Source organism: Dermacentor albipictus, chromosome 7 (assembly GCF_038994185.2).
Source record: "Dermacentor albipictus isolate Rhodes 1998 colony chromosome 7, USDA_Dalb.pri_finalv2, whole genome shotgun sequence".
NCBI classification, from domain to species: Eukaryota; Metazoa; Arthropoda; class Arachnida; order Ixodida; family Ixodidae; genus Dermacentor; species Dermacentor albipictus.
In genome coordinates, this window is record NC_091827.1 from 124024742 (window position 1) to 124050754 (window position 26013).

At 50.5% G+C, this 26013-nt stretch overlaps 1 protein-coding gene across 5 annotated transcripts in view; it reads left to right on the forward strand.

Annotated features, from left to right (window-relative positions):
* The window catches only part of LOC139048145 (coiled-coil domain-containing protein 9-like), a 126956-nt gene that overhangs the window by 86136 nt on the left and 14807 nt on the right, over window positions 1-26013 (forward strand). For all 5 annotated transcript variants that reach the window (XM_070522668.1, XM_070522667.1, XM_070522666.1 and 2 more), the window contains one exon: window positions 8774-8841. In XM_070522668.1, coding sequence (XP_070378769.1) covers window positions 8774-8841 — 68 coding nt within the window. The remainder of the gene's footprint in view (window positions 1-8773; window positions 8842-26013) is intronic.

Below are 26013 nucleotides of genomic sequence, written 5' to 3' on the forward strand. Positions count from 1 at the left end.
GAATGCGCTTGCGATTACCAAATCGGGAACTCGCCACTGAGTACCGACTGCATTCACACCGTGGATTACGACCAATGTGACCAAATCGCTATCGTTATTGTTATCATTGTCGTGATCGTCGCAGTGCGGTAAAAACTGAGCAATGCAGAGTACGAAACGGCTTGCGCAGATGACGCTTGCTGGTGTTTCGCAGACATATATACAGGGTGTCCCACGTAACTGGAGCCAAATTTTAAAAATGTGCAAATGCCACCGGTGTGTGCCTACGTCTGTGCGCGTGGACATTTCATTCGAAGGGTGATGTGCAGTCTGTTTCACTTTTAGGGGGAAACTCGGAGCGCATTGCATGGCGATGCGGCGAGCGCTTGAGTGAGGCGGCGGCAGCAGCTCGCGCAGGTGCTCGAGGGGCGGGATCTTGAACGGCGTCGTCTGCTACGGCGGAGCGCGCTGGCTGCATTACCGGGAAACCGTCTACTGTCAGTTACAGGGCGCCGATCTCATCGTTACAGCGTGAAATGAGCCGGTATTCTTTACTAAGCGTTGTGCGACGCACAGTGATACGCCTCGAAGGTAAGTTCATCGCTGCAGGGCAGTCATAGACGACGTACTGATTCCATACATTCTTGACGGCCCGTTTCTGGAAGACGACTATATAACGCGATAGGTCGCCGATCCGCACTGCTCGTGTTGTGCAAGAAGTGCTGGAAGAGCGCGCAGTCACTCTCTTGGAGTGGTCGCCTCAATCCCCGGGCGCCAACATCATTTCAAATTTCTTGGGCTCGTTGAAAGTATTGCTGCCGCACTATCCCCCCTATCAGTCGCCCGAGGATAGCCTTCGACCCACCATCGTCAGTGACTGAGACGTGCTGCGAATGAACACATCCCTGATCAAGTCATTCTACACTTCACTGCCTTCCAGGATGAGCGCTGTCATCGCTGCCGCTGGGGACATGACGAGATACTAACTGAACTTCCGAGCATGACGTGTCTGATTCCCCGCCGGCGGGCAGTGTCTATCTGGTGTAGTGAATGATTGTCGAGAAAAATCACTTCCAGCTCATTGTCTTAACCTAAAACATTCCTTTAATCGTATCCGTTTGTTCCATCGTGTTCGACCCCCATAGTTATCATTGTTTAGTGCTTTGTTTTCCTTTCGAGTCAAACAAAGACTGAGCACGTTGCGCGCACATCTTGTTGCGTCTTGTCGCTGCTTATTACGGTAGCACACACAGTGAAGAAATATACGTGCACGCACTCAGTACCCCACCCTTTCGAAAGAACAAACGAAGCATGCTGTCAAAAGATGTTTGTGGAACTCCATTATCGCTAATGAAGGCTCATAGTTTGGCGCCGCACAATGTTTAGTAAAGAATATCAGCTCAGTTCCCGCAGTACCGATGAAATCGGTGCACTGCCCCTGACAGCACGGGATAGCACGCTTCCCGACAATGCGGCCAGCGCACGCCGCCTGTAGCAGACGACGCAGATCACGACCGCCCCACGAGCGTCTGCGCCTGCTCGAGCTGCTGCTGCCGCACGACTCCATTGCTTGCCGCATCGCGATGCAATACGTACCGAGTTTTCCCCTAAGTGTGAAACAGACCGTACACGCTTCTATTTGCCTCTAAGAAGATTGGTACGCTTGACGATTATTCTTATGGCTGCAATGCGGCGAAAGGGCAGCGTCTGCTTAACCATGTAAGTGACGCTGAGCAGGTAATTGGAAACGACATCGTATGTGCCGTCGGAAAAATCGTCAGCACATACGATGCGGCACATACATACGGCATTTACGAGCTAAAGTCATTTTTGCAGTTTCTCACAATATGTTTGCTACAAATCCGTGTTGTCTCTGATGGCGACAACGGACTTCCATCGACACTGTGCGGAAATAAACAAAATATATCGCGGCATAGCACAAGTACGATATGCGCACAAAACTTTATCTAGTACATCCCCTACAATATGGAATAGAGGCAGCAATGTAGACAGCTTGGCCATTTTTTAACAGTGCTCAAGAGACGGAAATTGAATGTATTAGTAATCATTCCTGCTTCCGCAATGCTGGCGCGACCAAGACGCGGGCGTGTATCGTCCAGTAACTCGATCGATCGGTGCAGTGGTGAAGAGGCAATGAACTCCGGTCATGTTCAATGCATCGTGCACATATTCAATTTCTTAGCACGCGTGAACTTCGGCCACAGCTAGTGTATACGACAGAAGTGGTTTCCATTCTTGGGCAGCGCACACACAAACGAAACACGAGAAAGAAGACAGGACAAGCGCTCGTCGAACAACTTGAAGTTTTTATATGAATAAAAGGATCATGTACCGAGAAATTCTTAAACTCATGTGGGATAAAAACCATCATACACTCAGGAGTGACCAATGAACGAGCTCGCTTCGTTTGCCAGTTGTTTACTTCGCTCGCGGCACCGCAGTAATCCATGTCTGTCGTCTGCTTTTTTTGTAAATCGGCAGAATTTCACTGGTGACGTCAACCCTTTCGTGTTTACATTGCTGTCGTGACAGTTAACAACACAATAATTTCCGGTCATCCGAAGAGGCGCCGTGGCAAACACGAGACGTTTCGCGTGCAGCGCGAACTGAACGCGTGCGCGATCGTGAAGGGAAGCGGCGGCGGAAACCTACACCCGTTAGAGGTGAATTCGTTCCGCCAGGGGAGAAACGAGCGCTGGCGTCTAGGATGAAACTAAAAAGTATGAAAAAAAAGTATGATGAAAAAGTATGCGGCCTGTAGGGTGGACAACACAACAACAAAGGTCAAGCGGAAAGTCGGAGAAGCTGAATTAATCTCATGGGTGGCGGCAATGGAAAAGAAACCTGCTGTGAGTAACTACTTAAGAGGAAAAAACGAAATCAGGAAAGAAACCATTTATGATAACTCAAAGGGAAGCTCATTACTTTTCGAAGCGAGATCAGGATGCCTTAGAACACGCACCTATAAAGCGAGATATAAGAAGGAAGAAGAAGCATGTGCTTGCTGTGGTAAAGCTAGGGAAACTACGGAGCATGTTTTATTAGAATGTGAAGACGTCTACCCAGCGGTCGATTTAGGCACTACTGGCCTCCTTGAAGCCCTTGGGTTCAGAGGGAGTAGTGGTGAAGCAAACATGTCCGCAATAGACATTAGTAAGAGGCGACTGGAGGATTGGTGGAAGAAAAGTAGGGAAACGACAAAAGACGGAGACGTGCAAAAGCACAGTTCACAATAGGGGATCAGAAAATTTGGGCGTGGTAGTTCATAGTGTTTTTTTGTGTCTTTTTCATTGTTTAACCTAGGTAGAATATTAGGCAGTATGGTAGCAAGAGCTTGGTGGCACAACCCATCGCCCCGTTCCAAAGGGGACGCTCATAACATCCATCCATCCATCCATCTAAACTTGGCGTGCGGTCGTCCATACCCCTAGATTGCGGCAAGTCATACGTCGGACAAACGGGACGTTGTATTAATGACAGACTGAGGGTGCACGCTAATAGTATCGGCAAGTGTGACAAGGCGCACCTTCCGGCGCACGCCTGTCGTTGTACGCCATGCTTTGAACAAGCACTGATTCTTGGCAAAGTTAGGGACTAAACTGCAAGGGAGTTGTTGGAAGCGTTTTACATTAAAAAGAAAGGGTCTGATTGTGTCAGCAATACATCTATCGTATTATATTCCGCAGGAATGTGCTTTATGCAAAGTATGTTATCATGACCACGTTGTTCTGTCACACCTTGGCTCCCTGCGCATGAGCGGAAGTTGTCTTTTCTTCTATACGTTTGTTCAGGCTGTCAATAAACAGCTGGTAGTTTGGTGCTTCACTGTCTTCCTTTCTTCTGCCCCTTCTCAAGAAATACATTTTGTGCCACAAAGTATACCTAGGAAACACGTGGACTTGTTCCTCGTAAATTGGCTAGGCGGACCCATCTCCCTGGAACGGCTCGAGCCTTCCGTACAGCGGCAGGGCGGCGGCGTGGGACAATCCGTAGGTCCTCGTCACCAGTGTCACGGTCTGCCCGGGTTCCTGAACGAGGGAGGGCTCGAGGCACCCTCCATTAGACAGACACTCTGCTGCGTGGTGGTGATGAATGATGACTGACCGCCGATCAGCTGTGGATGTCGGTGTGTATTGGGTGCGGTGCCCAATGTTGCCTACCAAGCATGGCAGGCCACCGAGCCTGGCGGGCCAACTAAGATAATGCCCGAGGACTTGTCGAGCGGTTTAGCCGGGTCTTCAAGAATTTTTTGCAGGTTGCCAAGCTGGAACAGCGTCTGATTCGCCAAGCAGTAACCGAGTGTTTGGGCATATATCGCTGCACACCACATGCCACTACGGGAGTTGCACCATCTGATCTCCCACACGGACGGTGACCGAGAACACACCCTGGCATTGTGGGTCACCTGTCACCAGCTCTCTTCAGCGATCCTGTTTCCGAACTTCATCGTCTGTGCCAACGAGTTAAATGTAAACAAGGCTACAGCAAAGAGTACATAGACCGTCGCAGGGGCGTGAAGAAGTCAACAGTGTCTGTTGGTGACTACAGAATTAAAAAACTTAAAATATTGGTTACGGGAAACCTCACGTTTAGCCACCCGAGGAACGTAGTCCATCGGCAAGGTCCATAATCATTTTGGCTTGGTGATGGACGTACCTGGAGCGCCTCGAAGCTATCCAGGGTACCTGCAGCTTCAGCCACATGGAATCTGCAGCATGATTCTGTTTCCAAACCCACGACTTCATCGTCTCCACCTCAGCAACCCAACGATTACACCTCAACAGCTCAACCCGAAGCCTGACCACACTACGAGCTCCAACGCCAGCTGTGTCGGAGGACCCTGTGCTTCAGCATCGGGTCCAACCGCCGAGGAACAGGCCTCCAGATCGATATCGGGACCACATGTAGCTTGTGTGCTAGGTGCAGATGGGTGCAATGCCAGAGAACTTGAGTGCTGCATGAACTGTGTGCAGACGGTTGCGTCCCTCTGCGAGCAACTTTTTATGCGAAGCATATTACGAGCGCACAACCCAGCTCCTCAGGCGCGGCGGTGTTGCCTTCAATGACCTTTGACCCCATGCCATACCACGTGACACCGTGACGTCACGACAGAGGAGAAACAGGGCTCCAACTCGCGCCGTCGCTCGCGGCGTCGCGGCGGTATATAAGCAGCTGCGCTTGCCTCTGCTAGACATTTTCTAGGTGGCTTTGATCGGACGCGGTGAGCGTCGAGCAATGCAGCGTTCGGCGCGACAACGAAATTTCTAGGCTCAACTCTTGCAAGATGGGCTGGGTGGGAATCGAACCAGGGTCTCCCGAGTGTGAGACGAAGACGCTACCACTGGGCCACGACTACGATGCTTCAAAGCGGTACAAAAGCGCCTCTAGTGAATGCGGTGTTGCCTTAGAAACGAGCTGTTTCTAAGGCTCAGGCGTGCGTCGCTTGCTCAGGCGCACATTTCGTTGCCGTGCCAAACGCTGCGTTGCTCGACGCTCACCGCGTCCAATGCGGGGCGCATAGTCGCTGCGCCGTAGCCCATTGTCTTACACCCCTTGGCAGGTCGACGGGAATGCTGTCGCGTTCCACTCTTGAAGGCGAAGCAGAGTAACGCATGAGTTGTTTCTTCGTCTAGCCGAACCAAATATAGCCAAGCAACAGCAGTTCACCAGGCTAAACAGTGGTTCAACAACTAAAATAAAGGCTAGTATGCTTCGCATCCTGGGCTTAACCTTAGCTAAGCCACAGCCATTTTTTTTTGTATTGCTGTTCTAGGCCGTGCTGCATAGTTGTTCCATGCAGTATTATAGTGAAGGGCACATGCCATGTATGGTTGCAGATATTTGTAAATTTTTGTAAATACTGTATATCTGTATAAGAATACTAATCTACTAACTATTACTTACCCTGTTCGTGTAAGGATATGTAGTATATCAGTTCCAGTTTCTGTTTGCCCTTACACGCTGCCACTGGTGTCACGTGTATATATACATGCCTCTGAATAAATGGGTCATGTTTCGTTGTGACCGTGACTGTCATCGTGGTTCTTCTGCGGCTTCCGACGAACTACAACAGTCCTCAGTCATTTGTTGTAACTCGTCTGCATTGTAGCTGAATAGAACAATATCATCGGCAAAACAAGTCATTAGATGTCTTCATTTTAGACCGTTTTTCATTGGTATGGATCACGGGGGAAGGAAACTAAGGAGAAGCCCTGACGTCACTCTTTGTGAAGCAAAAGTGAAGCCGGAAGTTGGCGTTGCTCATGGCGGTGCTCCGCCTTTTGTGCCACCCTCCTCTCTTGTTTACATCTTTCGCGAAACCACGCCGCGCTGCGCGTGGTATCGCGCAACATCCGGCAGAGCACGGTGCAGGTAACACAGCGCAACAAGACACGGTGACTAACGCAAACCCGCCCACACAGCGCCTTTGCCACGGCACGAAACCTACCAGAGAAACACGTGTGAGCGCGCAAAAAATCAGAACAACGCCGCCATTGTGGCCCAAAAGGCGTGGCCTTGCAGCAAAAAAAAATGAGAACCTATACGTCATTTCCGCCACACTTTTCTCCTAGCGCGCGGAGGGGGTAGGGCCTCTCCTTAGTTTCCTTCCTCCGTGGTATGGATGGTAGCAATGATACCCGCAGTGGTGCCAGACTCTACCCAATTGTTGTGACACTTTCTGATAGGATTTTTGCGCCACCTGGTTGGCAATGCCCGCTTTGAAACATGACACCGCTGGTCTTATTATTGGTACCCTCATTTTGGACATGCTGAACAAGAATGGTATTGGGGGCGAGCTCCACCACTGGAAAAGCTGGCGCCACCGTGGGCATGACGTGGCATGAAGGATCACGTGGACACAGCAGCCGCGTCTGCTGCTTCGGAAGCGCCGAAGCGAGCTGAAAACGAAAGTTTAAAGTGCCATCTGCGCTGTGGTTCTGATTAAGTGGTGAGGCTTTCCCACCTTGGGTGTCTGCTTGACAACATTTAAAACCGCTATAATAGGTAGTGACTGCCTTTGGAGGCGTGCAGCATGGTAGGCTTCTGCTCGGTGCTGCAGTGCCGGATTTATGCAACGGAGCCCGATGTCAGCCTTATTCACACGTAGCCGCAGGACAAGAAGCTGCATGAAGCTTGGCTCGTGAAACTTAGAACCGGCAAACAACCGTCCGCCACAACGCGGGTATGCAGCAAGTACAGACGCGAGGAAGATTTCTGCTATGGTGCTGGGTCTGGGATGTTCGGTGACTAGCAGAAAACGTGCACTGAGACGCTCGCCCGTGCCCGCTGCCCGACTAATTTCATGACAGTTCACTCTATGAACTTGTCGATGCTAGATACTGGCAAGTTCACTGGAATGGAAAGGGAGCGGTAAGAAGCACATTTAAAAAAAGCATGGCATATGGTCATGTTTGTGTTATGAATTAATGCACTGGATTGCGAAAAAGAAACAGCGGGAAATCATATGCTGCGAAGACCGATAAACATACAGTGCAATGCAATTTGAGAAATGATATTGAAACGTCCAAGGCTTTAGAGGGAAAAAGAAGATCGATTCTCCGCAACGGCACATCACAATCGCTGTAGGTGTTGAAGTCTCTATAACACAATTATTTTTCAACAGCTCTGATAGCATCCACTCAACAATAGTTGCTTGTGTATGCTGTCAAATTCTCATATTCTGCGGTCTAAAGCTCACGGCACAGTGCAAAAATGCGCAAGCAGCGAAAGCGAAACAGTGCACGGACATGCATGCAGATGCGCAGTCGGTCGCTGCAAACCCGTGCGATCGCTGCACTGAGGCTTCATTTTGTTATGCTCCATTTACAGACACTGTAAGAACATATTTCACATAGTTTTCTCTCAGTGTTTGCCTAGCTTTCACGCAGGAAGCCGGTTCGGGAGACTCCATCGTGACGACCACGCGCAGTGATTCGGTAAAGGGATAGCGTCTGTAAAGGATTCTGTGCTTTCAGTTTGTCCAAGATTATTATTTCGGCAGTAAAAAAACTTCCCTCATTTTAAGAGCACTTACAGAAATGTCCAGGTGGGCTGCCGCGTGGTGTTCTTATTGAGCGTCGTAAGTGAAACCTGTGAGGAGCGCGCCACGTGATCCCTCATACTACGCAAGGGAGGCCCTTCCGACAGATGGCAACTCCATGAGTCCTCGCCCCCAATACCACTTCGCAACTGCATCAGCATAATATGTGATAATGGCCCAGTTATGATTAGATTGTTAAATGTAGTTTCTGCCATTCTTGAGAAAGTGCATAAAAATATTGCCATTCTGGGGTGCTCATGTCATCTTCTCAACCTTGATACACAGAAGGGCACCGCAAGCCTTCTACTTCATATTGACAGAATACTTAAGAGCCCCTAAAGGGTAGGGAAGCTAAAAGCTTTTCAGGCTCTGCACGATTCAGAGTCCGAAAAAAGTCTTAAAACATGGGCGAGTGCCAGTCTAGCCAATTAAGGACTGATAGTGAACAGTCTTTCAGCCAGGAATTTCTGAAAGTGGTAGAGGCAGCAGCATGCATATAGTTGCATCTGCCTACCACCTCTGCAACGTGTGCTTAAAAGGTTAGTTTTCGGTAGGGACAGTTTTGAATGGAAAGGGCAGTATTTTTGCAGTAAAGTTTCACTATTTGTTGGCTGTGGTCCTAGTATGTGCAGATTTTCAGGATCGGTGTGTGCCTTTTTGTCATGTTCATAGAACTTAAATCACTGATCACTTGGTTGAAACGACCTCTGATCTCCTCCCGTTTTTATGAAGGCCGCCATCACCTCCAACTGATCGTCGAGCACCTCGAGGTGGATCCACTCTGGAGAGCCGCATGCGAGGTCAGTACAGCCCTTTCCTCACAGATAATCGGAGCCTTTTGCATTGCCTGTCAACTAGAGTGGCAGCTCGGAATTGCACATTGAAATCAAGCCGATGGCAGAGGTGAACATTCGGAACAAGAACTTCTTGAGCCCCTTTGGTGGTGCATGACAGCAGCAGTTGTCAAAGAATTGGGTAATATTTAAATTGATAATTCGACAACATGTCATATGGTTTGGAAGTAAATTCTTATTATAAGACAGAAAAAAACAATGTTGATCAAACCGGTGCCATCAATAGGGTTGACATCTTGTCTTTCACACAGAATGCAATGTTCACTAAGCTAAAAGGCTCAAAATCATCGAGCTTAAGTTTGCTTGAGTAATCTGTTCGGGCATCTTGTGTAGGCCGGCGGGAGATTACCATCGTTTCTAATTCGGCCCCCTTTTTTTTTGTCTGAACGGTCAAAGATTCTAGGTGTTGCCACATTACCATTTTCTTTTGCTTTTTCTGTTTCCTTTTCTCTTTCTGTTTGTAATTATTTGATGTTATTGCGATAACAATTGTAGGGACATTCCAGGTGAATTTCCGCCATCGCCGTCATCTTCCGTATCGAGCCCAAGTGCAATAAGATCCTCTCACGCCCTGCGGTTCCTTTTGCCGTAGGGCGTTGTGTGCCAAGTCTACCTAATAGTGATCGCGTTTACCATCTGTCGAATGCTACGCCAACGTCTCCAAGACAAACCAAGTGGTCTCCACGCACCAAAAATTTTTAAGCAGATGCCCCATTTCATTCATTTCATCACTTTCCGCACTTCCATGACAGAAAAGAAAGCTACAACCAAACTTGCCTTTATCATGTGTAGGCTTTATAATGGTTGTGGTCAACAACAATAAAAAAGGCGCCTTTCGATTCTTCTCGTCTTCACTTGTGGGCACGCAACAAATCATGAGCGACAACGATAGCAGCCACGTTTACACTGATACATAAGAAGTGTACCTCATTCATAGGCCGACGCTTGTAACACAGCTAACGCCCACCCTTAGCGAAAACCTGCCATATTAGGATAGTAGTGAATTAAGACAAATGCCGCAGTTTCCGGAGCATGCCCGCCATGTGTTCCTGTGTCACTGGCAGCTAAGCCCGCCCATCTGTTTCTGTCCCCTCAAAGTGGACATGGCTACGTTATTGCCGCAAACTTGCCGATATTAACAATATTATTCATTACTGATATGGAAGAAACTGTTTCAATGCACGTAATGTACTCACGAGAAGAAAAAAAATCGCGTTCGGCGCGTTCGGCTTGCTCCGCCGGCCGCCAGTTTTGTTTTGGTGTCCCGCACTACATGCAGCAGGGTGTCTACTAACCGGGAAAACCGGGAATTCTCAGGGATTTTGAATAGGTTGGAAATACTCAGGGAAAACTCAGGAAATTTGTGCTTGTATCAGGGAAAATTGGGTGTAATTTTTTTGAAAGAGAACGAAAGTCGCGGTATTGCTGGCTCGAGTAACAGAGAGAAATCGTGAAGAATCTACTTTGACGCCGTGTTGTCGGCTGGAGGAGTTGCCAGTGTACAGTCAACGACCGGCTGTTGTGTCGGCAGCGGCAGGCAAGCGGGGGGCCCCGACCAGCGAACGCGCGGCTAACGCCGGCGCAGTAAAGGAGACGCGGAGCGAACTGCTCCCGTTGAAAACCGGAACGAAGACTCGGCCACCCTCGGCCGTTTATTGCTAATAAAGGGTTCACACGCCGGATGGCACCTCCCAATTGGTCCAATGCTCGCCACATGACAGAAGGGGGGTGCGCCATCTAGCCAAACAACTACAAAACATACATGTGCGATGACACATAGATCTGACAGGGGGCGACACTATACCACACCGGCTTTCCGGACGCCCGATAATTCAGACAGCTTTGCGGCGCCATCACCTACCCCAAAGAGTCAGTGTATAAGAACATCTGAAATTCCGGACGCAAGAACCCTTCGCCATCCGATTTTCCGGACTTTTTACCGTGACCGCAGGTCAGAAATCGCATTAATCAAAGCCACCACTGCCGCCATTTTGATTACCTCGCCGCCTCGAACTGGCTCTCTCGCACGCAGGTCCGCTAGCAGCAGTAGCCACCACCGCGGCAACACTAGGCCTAGCTGCTTCGACGTTCGCTACCGAGCTTCTTGCTATTCGACGCCGTGTTTTTCATTAAAACAATTCGCCGCTGTCAGAATTATCATCGACTCCGCCTTTGTCGTTTTCGTAATTGTCTTCGAAGCTCGTGAAGCACGACGCGTTGCATAATGCCGGTTCCCGAAAGTCAGCTTCGCCTTAATACAATAGTGCTACGCGGTGAAACATAACAAGTGTGGAAAGGGGCAATAGTCACTGTACAAAGTATGTATTCCTTAATTAGACACGCGTGCACCCGCGGTCTCCTGTCATAGTACGAGCACCAATATGTCTAATAAGTATACTGGCAGGCATTCAGAGCTTTTTCGGATGTGCCTGTGGCGATTTGAGTCCAAAAGGACCCACACCAGGTCTGGCCATTGTGAGCTGACAAGCGCAGAGCATTCATTGTGTGATAACAGTCGCGTTTGCAAAGTATTACATCGCTACGCACCGCGGAAAGACCTGAAAGTTCAAACCGAACGCCGTTTTTCCTTGCGGCCGCTGCGCACCAAGCCAGAGGATGACGTACACATGCTAGTGCGCCTATGTACACATGTTTGCACTGTGACGTCGCTCGTTGTGACACGTGACTTCATGAATTAGGTATTCAAGGCAGGATCTGTTGTTTGTATAATATATTGCTTGAATAGACGAAGTAAAGCTTAGAGAAATAATAAAACACACAAACTGAATGTCTGCATGTTTTTGTTTCACTTCATACCGCAGCTAGAGAGATGCACTTCTGTTTCATCTGCTTGTTCCCACGTCGTGCAATCACCTGCACAGACACCAAAAGCGCGGGATCATGCTCTGTGATCTGCTTGTCTGCCTCAGTTTTCGTGTAGCACTGATTTGCACAGCTAGTCAGGTGTCCTCGTACACAGCGCGCAAAATCGTGCGCTGCGCGAAACAAGACAATCACAACAGCTCGCGCGCGACACCATCAGTGCAAGTGCGCATTGTCACAAAAGAAAAGAAAAAAAGAGCGAGGAGGAAAAAAATGAAGGCTCCCGGGGGCCCTTGTATGTGTCACGCGATCCTCAAGGTCCTGTGTGGGAGAATGCAGGGAAGGAGGTTAGATGGGGCGAGTGAAGAGAGTGTCTTGCTTCGCAGTGGAGCTCACCTCCTTAAATCATGGGTTCGCAGCACTAAAATATTTCTTTGGCTATTAATGAGCCAATTTGAAATTTCTTTTTGCGAGCAGAACGCTCCCTAGAGGACACGTAACAACTTCCACCGCATAAGCAAAATTTGTTATGGGGCCTGGTGAGGGGCAGTAAAATACATGCATTCATTTTTTCGAACTGCCCTATTTTTTGGACATTTTTGCGGCCCCTAGGGAGTCTGAGAAATCGGACGTTGACTGTACAACTGACCAAGAGGATGTTTCAAATAGTCTGTAGGGCAAACGCACGGCAGAAGGAAGACAAGAACAGAAAGGACCTAAGCATTGAAGAATGAACGGGAAAGGAAGCGTGCCACTGCTTCTTTGAAGGAGCTTGAGCTTGCACAAAAAAATAGTGTTGGCTGATGCCGAGATGCAGGTGCCCCTTGAGCAAACAAAATAAACTCTTTAAAAACTCAGCATGCACACAACGCCTGAGTGCGTTGTGCGTGCGCTGAGAATATGTGAGGACAGTTCAGGTTTACTAAAAAGCTGTTGCGAGAGAGAATATCACTTGTGTGAAAGTTCTGGCCTCATACGAATGAGCTTGCTATCAATTGATAAAAGTAGCTCATATTGAAAATATTTGCTTTTAATATGTATCTTCTTTTTGTTCGTATTTTAGAATGTTCAAGTCGATTTGCAATGGATATTACCTTTTTTTCGAAGGTATTTTATTTGCTATGCATTTCACTAACCCTTTCCTTCTGTTTTCTTTACACCGCTCCTTACTATTGAAACTCGATTAAGTAGTTTTTTTTTGTTTTGTTTTTAAGATACTAGAGAGTAACAGCATCAGGTGACATGGTGTCAGCCCGTCTTGAAATAAAACGAAGTTCTCTGTCACTCAGGGAATTTTACGAAGCCACTCAGGGAAAACCTGGAAAACTCAGGGAATTTGGAAATGTCAACTTGGTAGACACCCTGATACAGCGGCAGCCTAATTGTTGACCTGTTATCATCCCGCAGCAAATGCGGGATGAAGAAGAAGAAGAAGAAACTTTAATAAAGAATAGTCCGGCAGTGCTTGCTGTGGTGGCCTCAGGTGACAGCTCGAAGTTCTTGGACTCGAGCGGCATCTTCGGCTTGCCGGACGGCCCAGAGCTGGTCTGCCAGCTCTGAACTTCTGATAGCCGCCTCCCAGCAGCGGCGACGCCTACGTAGAAGGTCCCCGGTGGCTCCCGCATCCGGGGCGGCGTCGGGAAGAAGCGAGCTCGAGCCTTCTCCCACCCTGGCAACGGCCGCGATTATGGACGCGTCGCCAACGGAGCTGGTCTGATTACCGTTGTTGCCGGCACACTCCCAGAGCATGTGTCGCAGCGTTGCTCTCTGTCCGCATGTTTTACACGCGTCTGTTGAATATAAACGCGGATAGCAGTGGTGTAAGATAGCGGGGCTAGGGTAGGTGTGTGTTTAGAGCAAGCGTAACGTTACGGCCTCGTTCCTGTTCAATTTGTCGTGCGGTGGCGGGAATGTGCGTCTTTCGAGTCTGTAGTGTTGGGTGAGGTCTCTGAACGTGGTTAGGCGATCGCCCCACGCCCAGTGTGCTTCTTGTTGTGTTTCTGTTGTAGTGTCCCGATCCGGCAGATCCGATGCCCCGCTCTCGGGGGCGGAGGCGGCCACATAATCAGCGGCGGCTCGGCGTGTGAGACCTCGAGCCGTGGCGTGGGCCGCCTCGTTGCCCGCGAGCGGAACATCGGTATGTGCCGGGGTCCAGAGGAGGAAGACCGTAGAATTTTGGCGTTGCGAGGGCGATGACGAGTCGCCGTCGTCAGAAATTTGGAGTATGCGGGCCGCTTCCCGCGAGACACGACCGCGCGCGAAGCCGCGGATTGCCGCCTGCGAGTCGCTGATCATGATCGCAGCGTTCGGCACTGCGACGAGTGCTAGGGCTATCGCGGCTTCTTCGGCCGCCTCCGTGTGTCCCGTGGTCACCGTGGCGCTCGCGAGGCACCTACCCGAGCGGTCTACAACCGCTATTGCGTGTGCGCTTCTCCCTCCTCCATATGGAGCCGCGTCTATGTATACCGCCTCGTTGCTGTTACCGAACTTCTTCTGTAGGTCGCTTGCTCGTTTGTTGCGTCTCCCGGCGTGGTGCGTCGGGTGCATGTTCTTGGGAAGCGGCGGGATGATCAGGCGGTTGCGAACAGAGGCGGGAACCGCCTGTTCGCAACCATGCTGGGTGTGGTACGCGATGCTGAGCGACTCTAGGATGCATTGACCTGCCTTTGACCTCGATAAGCGTTCGTATTGTGCAATGTCGTGCGCCTCGATTAACTCGTTAAGGGAGTTGTGAACTCCGAGCTCAAGAAACTTGTCGGTGCTCGCGTTGAGTGGAACGCCGACCGCCCTCTTGAAAGCCTTTCGGATCATGCATTCGAGTTTGTTTTTTTCGGACCCGATCCACCTCAGGTAGGGGGCAACACACGCTATGCGGCTTATCGCGTACGCCTGCACGAGACGGATCGCGCACTCTTCACGCATACCATTGCGTCTATTCGTGATGCGACGCAAGAGTCGGATCGTGTCATCTACCGAACGACGAAGTATTCGCACCGTCTCTCCGTTATGGCCGTTTGCCTGCAGGTGTAACCCTAGTATTCTAATTTTCTCTACGTGCGGTACGGGAGTACCATCTGCCAATGTGATGCGTATTTTCGAATATTCCCGTTCCTCTTCGCGCAGGGTTTTACGACCTCTCCTTGTGGGTTTGTAGAGTAAGACTTCGGACTTGGTAGCCGAGCACTCGAGGCCCGTTCCACGCAAGTAATTCTGAACCGCATCTACTCCTGCCTGTAGCATTCGCTCGACGTGACCGTCACATCCTCCCCTGGGAACCCAGAGGGTGATGTCATCCGCGTAGAGACTGTGATGTAATCCTTATATTTCTGTTAATTTCTCGGGTAGACCAAGTAGAACTAAATTAAAGAGTAATGGTGATATGACGGATCCTTGCGGCGTGCCGCACGGACCCGTCTCAAATTCCGGCGATTCCTCGTCGCCGACGACGACGCATGCGCGCCTGCCCGCGAGGAAATCTCTAACGTAATTATACATTCTTTGGCCTAGTCCTAATGTTCTAATTGTTTTTAAGATCGATTCGTGCTTAACGGTGTCAAAGGCCTTTTTAATATCTAAGCCTAGAATCGCCTTAGTGGAGCTGGTAGTGTCGTCTACGATCTGGTGTTTAAGCTGAAGCAATACGTCCTGTGCGGAGAGGTTGCGGCGGAATCCTAGCATGGTGTGCGGGAACGCGTCATGATCTTCGAGAAAGTCTGTCACGCGGGTGAGAACTGCGTGTTCCATGACTTTGCCGACGCAAGACGTAAGTGAAATCGGTCTTAGATTATCGAGCGTAACTTGCTTGCCAGGTTTAGGAATCATGATAACGCGGGCCCGTTTCCACGCTGCGGGAATCGAACCCTCTCGCCAGCACTCATTGACGTAGGCCGCGAGTCGGGAGATTGACTCGTCGTCTAGGTTGCGGAGAGTCTTGTTGGTAACCCGGTCTGGGCCGGGCGCCGATGGAGTGTTGAGTTCGAACAGGACTATCCGAATTTCCGATTCGCTAAATTCCGCGTCCAGTTTCTCGTTTGTGATGCCGTCGTACTCGGCGTGCTGGATGCTTTCAGCCTTCTTAAAATAACGGTCACGTATTGCGTCGAGGAAGTTATCACCTTTATAATCTCTGACTAGTCTACGAGTCTTGTGGCCTTGAGCGGACCGAGTCTCCTCCGGATCTAATAGGTGTCTAAAAAGGCGCCAAGCGCTCGCCCCGGTCATCTGCCTCTCGAGGCCGTTGCACGTGTCTTCCCATTGTGCCCTGCATACCTGAAGTGCGTGTTCTTCGATGCCTCTGTCTAATTGTGCTATGCGTTTGCGCAACGCCTTATTATGTCTTTGGCATTTCCATCTCTTTAGGAGGGCTCGCTTTGCTTCCCACATGTGTAGGAGCCTACTGTCAATTATTTCGAGGTTCGCTTCGGGCGGAACATCGCTAGTTGCTGCGCCTACGTCCCTTTTGAGGGTCTCGGTCCACTCATCTATGTCCGTAATCGGCTCGTCGCCTCGCCCCGCTTCTTCTCGCTTCTTGCGGAACATATCCCACTTCACGAGTTTGAGCTTACGACCTTTGCCCTCAGGGTTAGTACCACGACCGCTCGGGCCCGTGCCTATCGTGATCTCGATCAGCGCGTGGTCGCTCCCCAAATCTTCCTGCGTATTTTGCCAGTGCGCTGTTGTAACATTTGAAACGAACGCAAGGTCTGGTAACGTATCGGCACTCACGCTGTTCCCTCTGCTTGTAGGATCGGCGGGATTCGCGATCAGTGCAAGCCTTTGGTCTTGCGAGTCTTCCCAAAGGTGTTTGCCCTTGGGTGTTTCTCGGGTGTAGCCCCAGGCTCCATGGGGTGCGTTAAAGTCGCCCGCAACAAGTAGAGGCTCGCCGCCGGAAGCCGCGCGTGCGCCCCGCAGTAGTTCCCCGAATCTGTGCTGCAGCGTGGGTTTACTATACACGTTAAGGACGAAGAGTCCTCGGCCGCTCTTAGGGATTAATTCTACGAACACGTGAGGTATATTAACGCAGGCAAGCTCTCGCTGCGCCACAGTGCCATTACGTCGAACGAGCACGGCGGCGACCGGCAACGGGCGTGGCGGGGGAGACGGCCGGCGCGGCACCATCGCCCCCGGCCTAGCGCCACCCGCCACGCGGGGTGTAGCTCGTTTCCTTCTTTGCCTGTTCTCCGTCGCGGTCGCGTCTATGGCTTTCTAGCCGGCAAGTTTAACCAGATGGTTTGTCTCCTGTAAAAGGATCACGTCCGGTTTAGTCTCACGGCTGCGTATGAATTGCTGGAGATTACCCCGCTTCCTCCTGTAGCCCCGGCAGTTCCACTGCCAGATTGTGTATTGTTGTTTCCCAGTGTTAGTGTGCTTCGTTGCGTGTGTAGCCACGGTGATGCCTGCGTTTAATTTAACCCGTCACCATCGAGGCGACTTGGTTGCTGCTGCGGTTGCACCTGCGGTTGAATCTCTACGTCTGTAAGTGTGTTTTGCTGCTGCTGATTGTGTTGTTGCTGTCTAGCGTACGGCTTGCTCATTGTTCTGATTGGTCTGCCTGCAGCTGGCGATAGCCTCGCTTCTATGTCGTCTGTGCGCGCCAAGTGCGCGGCGAACATTTGTGTTATTTGTTCAGAGAGCTTAGCTAGCGCGTTACTGAACATTTCGTTCATATGAGCCGTCTGTTTTGTAAAACTTTCCTCGAGGCTCTTCTCGATGTTGTCTACACGTTTCTGTAGTTTCTCGTAACGGCCGCATCCCTGTTTGCTCTCGGGTCTTGCGGGATCTAGTGCGATCCTTTTCGCGGTAACGGGACGATCGTTGCATTCATCCGCCGTCTCCCACGAGCTGCCCTCGTTGTCCGTGTCCATCCCGGGCGGCTCAGGCCGTGATGGAGTCGGTGATCGAGGCGCCGAGGACGGCGACATCGTCGTTTGACGTTGCGATGGTTGCTGCGGTTGTGGAGCCTCGCCTTTCAATTTGATGTTCTCCTCTCTGAGGAGCGCATTTTCGCGTTTAAGCTCGCCAATTAATGATTCTAATGGTTCTAAACGTTGTTTTAGGACTCGCTCTATCACTCGCTCGAGCTCGTTCCCACCGCCACCGCCGACGGTAGGCCCGCCAGAGCGGCCCGCCAAAGCGCCTCCGCCGCCGGGAGAAGCGGCGACAGCCGCCCAGCTCACCTGTTGCCCAGTGCTCCTGTGACCTTGTTGCTGCCACGGCTGCTGCTGCTGACTTTGCTGGTGGATGTGGCCCACAGCTGCGGTGCCCGGACCGCCGCCACCGCGCGTCATCGACGTACTTCTCGGCGTCTGTGTTCGGTTGCGAGAGTGGGATCGGGATCGCGATTTTCCCGCGCCGCCCTTCCCGCCACGGCTAGTCGATCGTCCTCTTCGGTTGTCGGTGACTGAATGACGGTCTATCTCCGGAAAATTGAGGTAGTAGCCAGCGTTGCCATTACAGTCGCTGCTGCTGTTGTAACCGCTGCCGTACGCTGTAGCTGCTTCTTCCTCTTCTTGTCTTTTTCGCTCTATTTGGCGACGCTTGACTATGTATGGGGTCTTGTACCTCGCCTTGCACCTGCGGTCTCCCGTGAAGTGTCCCTTGCCGCACAGTCGACAGCGCGGCTCGCATTGATGGTCAGGCGACGGATTGTCGCATCCGCATCCACGGCAAATCTTGTCGTTGGGATTGGGGCACACGTCGGCGCGGTGTCCCAGCCTTCCGCACTCGTAGCACACGTCAATCTGCTTCCTGTAGAGGGAGCATCTGACGAGCATGGGGCCGTAATAGACGTATCTCGGTACGTGGAATCCGTCGAACAAAACGATTATGTTGTCCGTGTTGCTCATGCGTTTCGCGTGCAGCACTCCGGGGTTGCGCTTCGTCACTAGATTAGCGATGATGTCTGCCGGGCTCTCGCTCTTGGAAATGTTCCTAATCAGGCCCTTGGAAGTGTTCTCCGGGGCGGCTTGATAACTATTCGCCTCGAACTCTCGGTCTCCGATGCAAAGCTTGCTAATGGCTCCGTAGCGTTTGGCTCTGTCTTCAGACGGCGTGCTGAGCACCACCACGTTCTGCTTAACGTTGAGGCAGATGCTATCTTCCCCGGCCGCTTCTCTGCTTACACCCGCCGCGTTACGTAGGCAGCAGTAAATGCGATCCGTCCCGTAATCGCGCACGTTGAAGCCACCTCGGGGGCGTACGACGATTTTGTAATCGTCCGGCGGTAACTCTAGCATTTGGCTTGCCATGGCAACCTGCTTCACTTGACGGGCGTACTTCCTTTTGTACAGCGCTGTAGTGACTCCCGCTGTCGACATGGCTACCGTCCGTCGCTGTATGTGCCCATGCTGGTTATGCGCCGACTCGGTCGCACCGTCGGCCTGTTTCTTCCTCTTGACATTGCACCACCCCGCTCCCTCGCCGAAATCTTCCGGCCTAATATCTGTTCCGTCTACCTGGACAACTTCCATTTAACGTCAGGAAAGGCCTGACACTTTGCCGTCGGAGACTGGGAGCTCCAATGAGGTTCGGCAACACGGTAGGCTTGGCACGCCCTGCCGCCGCGGCGGCCGGGCAATAGTGGCCTATACGTGGAGATAGGCTTAGCTTGCCCCGCCTGCGTGGCGGGACAAAAGGCGCAGCTTATCGGCCAGAAGATGGGCCCACCTGGCGAAACTTGGTGTCGTGGGAGTCCTGATGAGTCCGCCGATTGCTGGTAAGAAGAATTACCACGAGAAGCTCAATAATCCGCCAAAAACATAGGAAAATAGAGGAGCCGACACGAAGCACGCCTTCACTCCGTGGTCTTGTTCTTCCTGCGGGATGAAAAAAAAAATTTTTTTTTTTTGCAGGAAATTTCACCCGCGTAATAATGGCACCCCTGAATTTGCATCAATTTTTCTTGACAAAAAAGTGTGATCATTATGCGAAAATGGTACCTTACAGGCCCATAGGGCATTGTGTAAGGGGGGTGCAAAAAAATCCCAGCAGTGCATACGCAACCAGATGAAAAAAAAAGTACACTACATGATAAATAAAATTTGTGCACATAATAGCAGTAAAGAAGAGGAGACTAAGCAATGCGGAAATAACAAGAAGAAATATGGTACATAGTTTGAAAGCACACGATAACATGAAAAGCGCATGGTGCATGAATAAGTGTGCAATTCATCAAGCATGAATATGAAATGAATATGAATGAATGAATATGAAACGTGAATAAACATGAACTGAAACATGAAATATGAAACATGCTAAATGATGGCTTCAGTGAAACGTGTAATAAGTTGGTGATGGAATGTATCAGGATGAGACAGAGATGTGATGCTGTCAGGTAGATTATTCCATAATCTGATGGCTCATGGAAGTGCTGATGAATTAAAAGCTAAAGTGTCACCATAGATGCGTGTAAGACTCAAATGATTGTGCAATCTTTTGGATGTGCGGGAAAGGACATCGGGGTGAAAGGAACATGATCCATTGGAGTGTACATACTTGTGAAATACTGTTAGTAGAGCGATGTTGCAGCGTGTGCTTAAAGGTTGGAGAAAAAGATCAGTTTTAATCTGAGTGACGCTTGAATGGTAGGTATAGTTTCTTGAGATGAATCGTGCGGCCCTATTTTGGATGGATTCTAAAGTGGTGACCATCTCGTTATGATAAGGAGACCAATCTGAGGAAGCAAACTCAAGTTGTGGGCAAACAAAAGTAAGGTAGGCTAGTTGGCGAATATTAGCAGGGGAACTTATGAGGTTATGGCGTAGGTGCCCTAAAGACTTAGAGGCGACAGTGCATATGGATGTGATAGGAAATGACCATAAAAGATCTGATCACAGGTTAACATCGAGATATTTGTAATGGTAGACGTGAGACAGTAAGTCATCTTGAAGATGGTATATATAACTAGAATTGTTATGTTTGTGGCTGAATGAGATAATGTTACATTTCGACACGTTAAGGGTCATTAACCATGTTTTGCACCACTCTTTGATATGATGAAGATTGGATTAGAGTGCCAGGTCATTAGCAGATTTAATGGGGCGGTAGATGATACAATCATCTGCGAAAATTCGCATACAGGAATAAATGTCATTAGGTAAATAATTTATATTGTCACAGTTGGTAATGTGGAAAAAGGAGGACGATGATGGTGGCCTTGGAGACGACGAAGAAGAGTGTAGCATTATCTCTGCTCTACGCTTGCTGGCTCAGCCATTAAAAGTCATCTGTAAATAGACGCACGCTTCTTCCTTCCCTTAACATTTTTGGTGGAGGTGCGGGTAATCACTTGCGCAAAACGGAGCTCCGCAGCGGATGTAACCTGGCTGCCATGTCATCTGAAGGAGAGTTCAACCACGGCCCCGTCATCGCCACCGACAGTCATTCTGGCCCAGCCTCGTGACCCTGGCATGTTTTCAGGGATCGACAGTGTAGACGTCGATGACTGGTTGCAGAATTATGAATGGGTAAGCGCACACAACAGGTGGGCTAACACGCTTATGCTGGCCAATATAATATTCTACCTCAAGAAAAAAGCACGGGTCTAGTTCGAAACACACGAAGAAGAGATTATGAGTTGGGACCAGTGCAAGCAGAAGCTTAGAGATTTGTTCGGCGAGCCTGTCGGCCGCCAACGTGCTACGAAGAAGGACCTTGGGACCCATGTACAGACGTCCTCGCCCTTTGCCGCAAAGTGGATAACAATATGGCAGAGGTAGACAAGGTCAGCCGTGTTTTCAAAGGCATTGCGGACGATGCGTTTAACCTGATTGTTTACAAGAACGTAACAACGGTCAATGACATCATTAATGAATGTCGCTGCTTTGAAGACCCGAAGAATCGCCGCATAGTTCAACAGTTTACGCGTCTACCTAATACCACAGCTTCATTGACATGCGAAGACGTTTGTCCACCGTTTGAGCCCACCTCCTACGAGAACGTCGTACGTATCGTTTGGCAAGAAATCGAAGCAGCGTCTCCTGCAACGCCGATGACGCAGTGCTTTGACGATTCCCGGCCGCTTGTGTCTCTCATTCAGTCAATAATTCGCCAAGAACTTGCCAATGTGGGCCTTCTGTCCATCTGTTCCGCCAGCCGTCCTGACTTTGCTTCGTCTGCTGCCTCTGCCCCTGTTCACCGGAGCCAATACGGTCCATATCCGAGCTATCGCAACCCAGCCGAATGGCACACACATGACAATAGTGTCACGTGGTGATGACGTTGAAGAAAACAGTAGCAAATACTGTGAAAGACAAAACTAACTCTTATTGGGTGAACCTGTGCCCACAAAAACAGGCTACACTTATAGCACAACGATAGCGGCGAACACGGTCGGCGATCGTCAAAAATCTGATCAGCGGGTCAAGCGCGTCGGCTTTTATACAGCAGTCGTCGAATGTTCCAGACTAATTGTTCGGGCCCGCGTACCTTCCACAAAGTTCTACACCATTCGCGTCAGGTGATGAAATCAGATAACACAAGGTTCGGCGACAACAGGCAGTGGCGTAGAAGCATCGATAGCTTTCCAGAAACTTCGGATACATGCAGGCGCGTCCCGCGCTGTGCGATTACATTTGTTAGGTGGCGAAACATGGTCGCCCGACAAAGATAAGTACACGTGTCAATACCCCCCTTTTAAAAAGCATCGACCCGATGCTGCAAACAAACGAAAGTAACAAACAAAAGCACTTGTAGCACAGAAAACAAAAAAAAATAAGGAAGTTCGTCAGCGTCCATAAAAGGGTTTAAGGCGCACCACGTGGACCACTTCAGATCGCGCGCGGCGCCGCTGTGAATGCGACATGCCGTCGGGCACAACCTCATAGTCCAGTGCGCCAATACGTCGGATGACCTTGTAGGGTCCGAAATAGGGTCGCAGTAGTTTCTCACTGAGTCCTCGTCGGCGTATCGGCGTCCATACCCAAACACGGGAGCCGGGCTGGTACTCGACGAAGCGTTGTCGGAAATTGTAGTGTCGGCTGTCAGTCCTCTGCTGGTTCTTGATCCGCAGGCGGGCGAGCTGTCGGGCTTCTTCGGCGCGCTGGAGGTAGGTAGCGACGTCAAGGTTCTCCTCGTCAGTGACGTGCGGCAGCATGGCGTCGAGCGTCGTCGTCACGTTCCTGCAGTAGGCCAGCTTGAACGGCGTGATCTGTGTTGTTTCTGGCACCGCCGTGTTGTAAGCGAATGTTACATACGGCAGGACGGCATCCCAGGTTTTGTGTTCAACGTCGACGTACATCGCTAGCATGTCGGCGAGGGTCTTATTCAGCCACTCCATAAGACCATTTGTCTGCGGGTGGTAGGCCATTGTCCTCCTGTGCCTTGTCTGACTGTATTTCAGAATGGCTTGGGTGAGCTCCGCTGCAAAGGCCGTTCCTCTGTCGGTGATGAGAACTTCTGGGGCGCCATGTCGCAGCAGGCTGTTTTCGACAACGAATTTCGCCACTTCGGCTGCGCTACCTTTTGGCAGTGCTTTTGTTTCAGCGAAGCGGGTGAGGTAGTCCGTCGCCACGACAATCCACTTATTTCCGTTTATTGACGTCGGAAAGGGTCCCAGCAAGTCCATCCCGATCTGCTGGAATAGTCGGCTAGGAGGCTCAATTGGCTGTAGCAATCCGGCTGGCCTTGTCGGCATTGCTTTGCGTCACTGACAGTCTCAGCATGTTCTGACATAACGGGCGACATCGGCGGTCAGGCGCGGCCAATAATACTTTTTTTGTATCCTCGATAGTGTCCGGGAAAATCCGAGGTATCCAGCGGTCGGATCGTCATGTAGGGCATGCAATACTTCTTGACGAAGTCCTGACGAGACAACAAGAAGGTAATTGGCGCGGACTGGTGAGAAGTTCTTCTTCACGAGTAGATTTTTTTGAAGCATGAAGGAAGATAATCCGCACTTAAATGCCCTGGGGACAACGTCGGTGTGCCCTTCAAAATATTCGACGAGGCCTTTTAGCTCCGGGTCTGCCCATTGCTGTTCAGCGAAGTCTTCCGCGCTTATCATTGCAAGGAAGGCGTCGTCATTCTCGTCATCTTGTGGCGGCGGGTCAATGGGTGCGCGTGATAGGCAATCGGCATCGGAGTGTTTTCGCCCAGACTTGTAGGTTACAGTGATGTCGTATTCTTGTAGTCTGAGGCTCCACCGCGCCAGTCGTCCTGAAGGATCCTTTACATTCGCTAGCCAACACAACGCGTGATGGTCACTGACGACTTTGAATGGCCTGCCATAAAGATAAGGGCGAAATTTAGCTGTAGCCCAAATGATGGCGAGGCATTCCTTTTCGGTCGTAGAATAGTTGCCTTCCGCTTTTGACAGCAACCGGCTAGCATAAGCTATCATGTTCGACTCCGTTTCTTCTCTGGACTAGAACGGCACCGAGGCCTAGGCTACTGGCATCAGTATGGATTTCTGTATCGGCGTACTCGTCAAAGTGCGCAAGTATCGGCGGCGACTGCAGGCGTCGTTTGAGTTCTTCAAATGCGTTGGCCTGCGGCGTTTCCCACTTGAACTCAACATCACATTTAGTTAGACGTGTCAACGGCTCGGCAATGCATGAAATGTCCTTGACAAAGCGCCTGTAGTAGGCACACATGCCGAGGAATCTACGCACTGCCTTCTTGTTGATGGGTTGCGGGAACTGTGCGATGGCAGCTGTCTTTTGCTGGTCTGGACGGACACCAGATTTGCTGATTACGTGGCCTAGGAACAGAAGCTCATCGTAAGCGAAGCAGCATTTTTCCGGCTTCAGAGTAAGCCCTGACAACTTGATGGCCTCTAGTACTGTCGGAAGCCTCCTGAGGTGATCGTCGAAATTTCCGGCAAAGACGACTACGTCATCCAAATAAACGAGACAGGTCTGCCACTTCAATCCTACTAACACCGTGTCCATGATGCGCTGGAACGTTGCAGGCGCCGAGCACAGTCGGAATGGCATAACCTTGAACTCATAGAGACCGTCTGGGGTGATGAAGGCCATCTTTTCGCGATCTCTTTCGTCGACTTCTATTTGCTAATAGCCAGACTTGAGGTCCATCGACGAGAAGTATTTAGCGTTGCAGAGCCGATCCAATGCGTCTTCTATTCGTGGGAGGGGATATACGTCCTTCTTCGTGATCTTGTTTAGACGACAATAATCGACGCAGAAACATAGGGTTCCGTCCTTTTTCTTTACCAGGACAACAGGGGATGCCCACGGGTATTCGACGGCTGGATGATGTCGTTGCGCAGCATTTCGTCGACTTCTTCTCTTATAGCTGCACGTTCTCACGGCGAAACTCTAAGAGCTCTGGCGGAGTGGTCGAGTGCACTCCTCGGTGATTATGCGATGCTTGGCGACTGGTGTTTGTCAAATCCTCGATGACGTCGAAAAGCAGCCTTTGTATCGTCGGAGCAGACTTCTGAGCTGCTGTTGCTTAATCACGGGGAGACTTGGAATAATGTTGTAGTCTGGTTCGGGAACCATTGTAGTCGGGGTACATGCGGCGGAATCCGAGAGGACAAACGCATTACTGGTTTCCAGAATTTCCTTGATGTACGCAATCGTCGTGCCCTTGTTGACGTGCTTGAACTCTTGGCTGAAGTTTGTCAGCAACACTTCAGTTTTCCCTCCATGCAGTCCTGCGATCCCTCTTGCGACGCAAATTTCGCGGTCTAGCAGTAGACGTTGCTCGCCTTCGATGACGCCTTCTACGTCAGCGGGTGTTTCGGTGCCGACCGAAATAACAATGCTCGAGCGAGGTGGGATGCTCACTTGATCTTCGACAACACTCAAGGCGTGGTGACTACGAAAGCTCTCCGGCGTTCAGATTTGTTTTTAAAGTTTTTTTCTGCAAAACTAAATAGCAAAACTATTTGCAATATTTAATCTGCGTATCGCTTGATCTTCCGACAGCGTTATCGATTTTGACTTCAGGTCTATGATTGCGTCGTGTTGGTTCAGGAAGTCCATGCCGAGAATGACGTCTCGTGAACACTGTTGGAGGATAACAAAGGTGGCAGGGTAAGTCTGGTCATGAACGGTTCTTCTTGCCGTGCAGATTCCAATCGGCGTAATGAGCTGTCCTCCAGCGGTCCGAATTTGGGGGCCCTCCCATGCAGTCTTAATTTTCTTCAACTGGGCGGCGATGTGTCCACTCATTAGGGAGTAATCGGCCCCTGTGTAGACTAAGGCAGTGACTGCGTGGCCGTCGAGAAGTACGTCGAGGTCGGTGGTTCTTTGTCTGGCGTTGCAGTTGGGTCTTGGCGTCGGATCACGGCTGTGTCGCGTTGAACTGAAGCTGGAACGTCGCGTCGCCAAG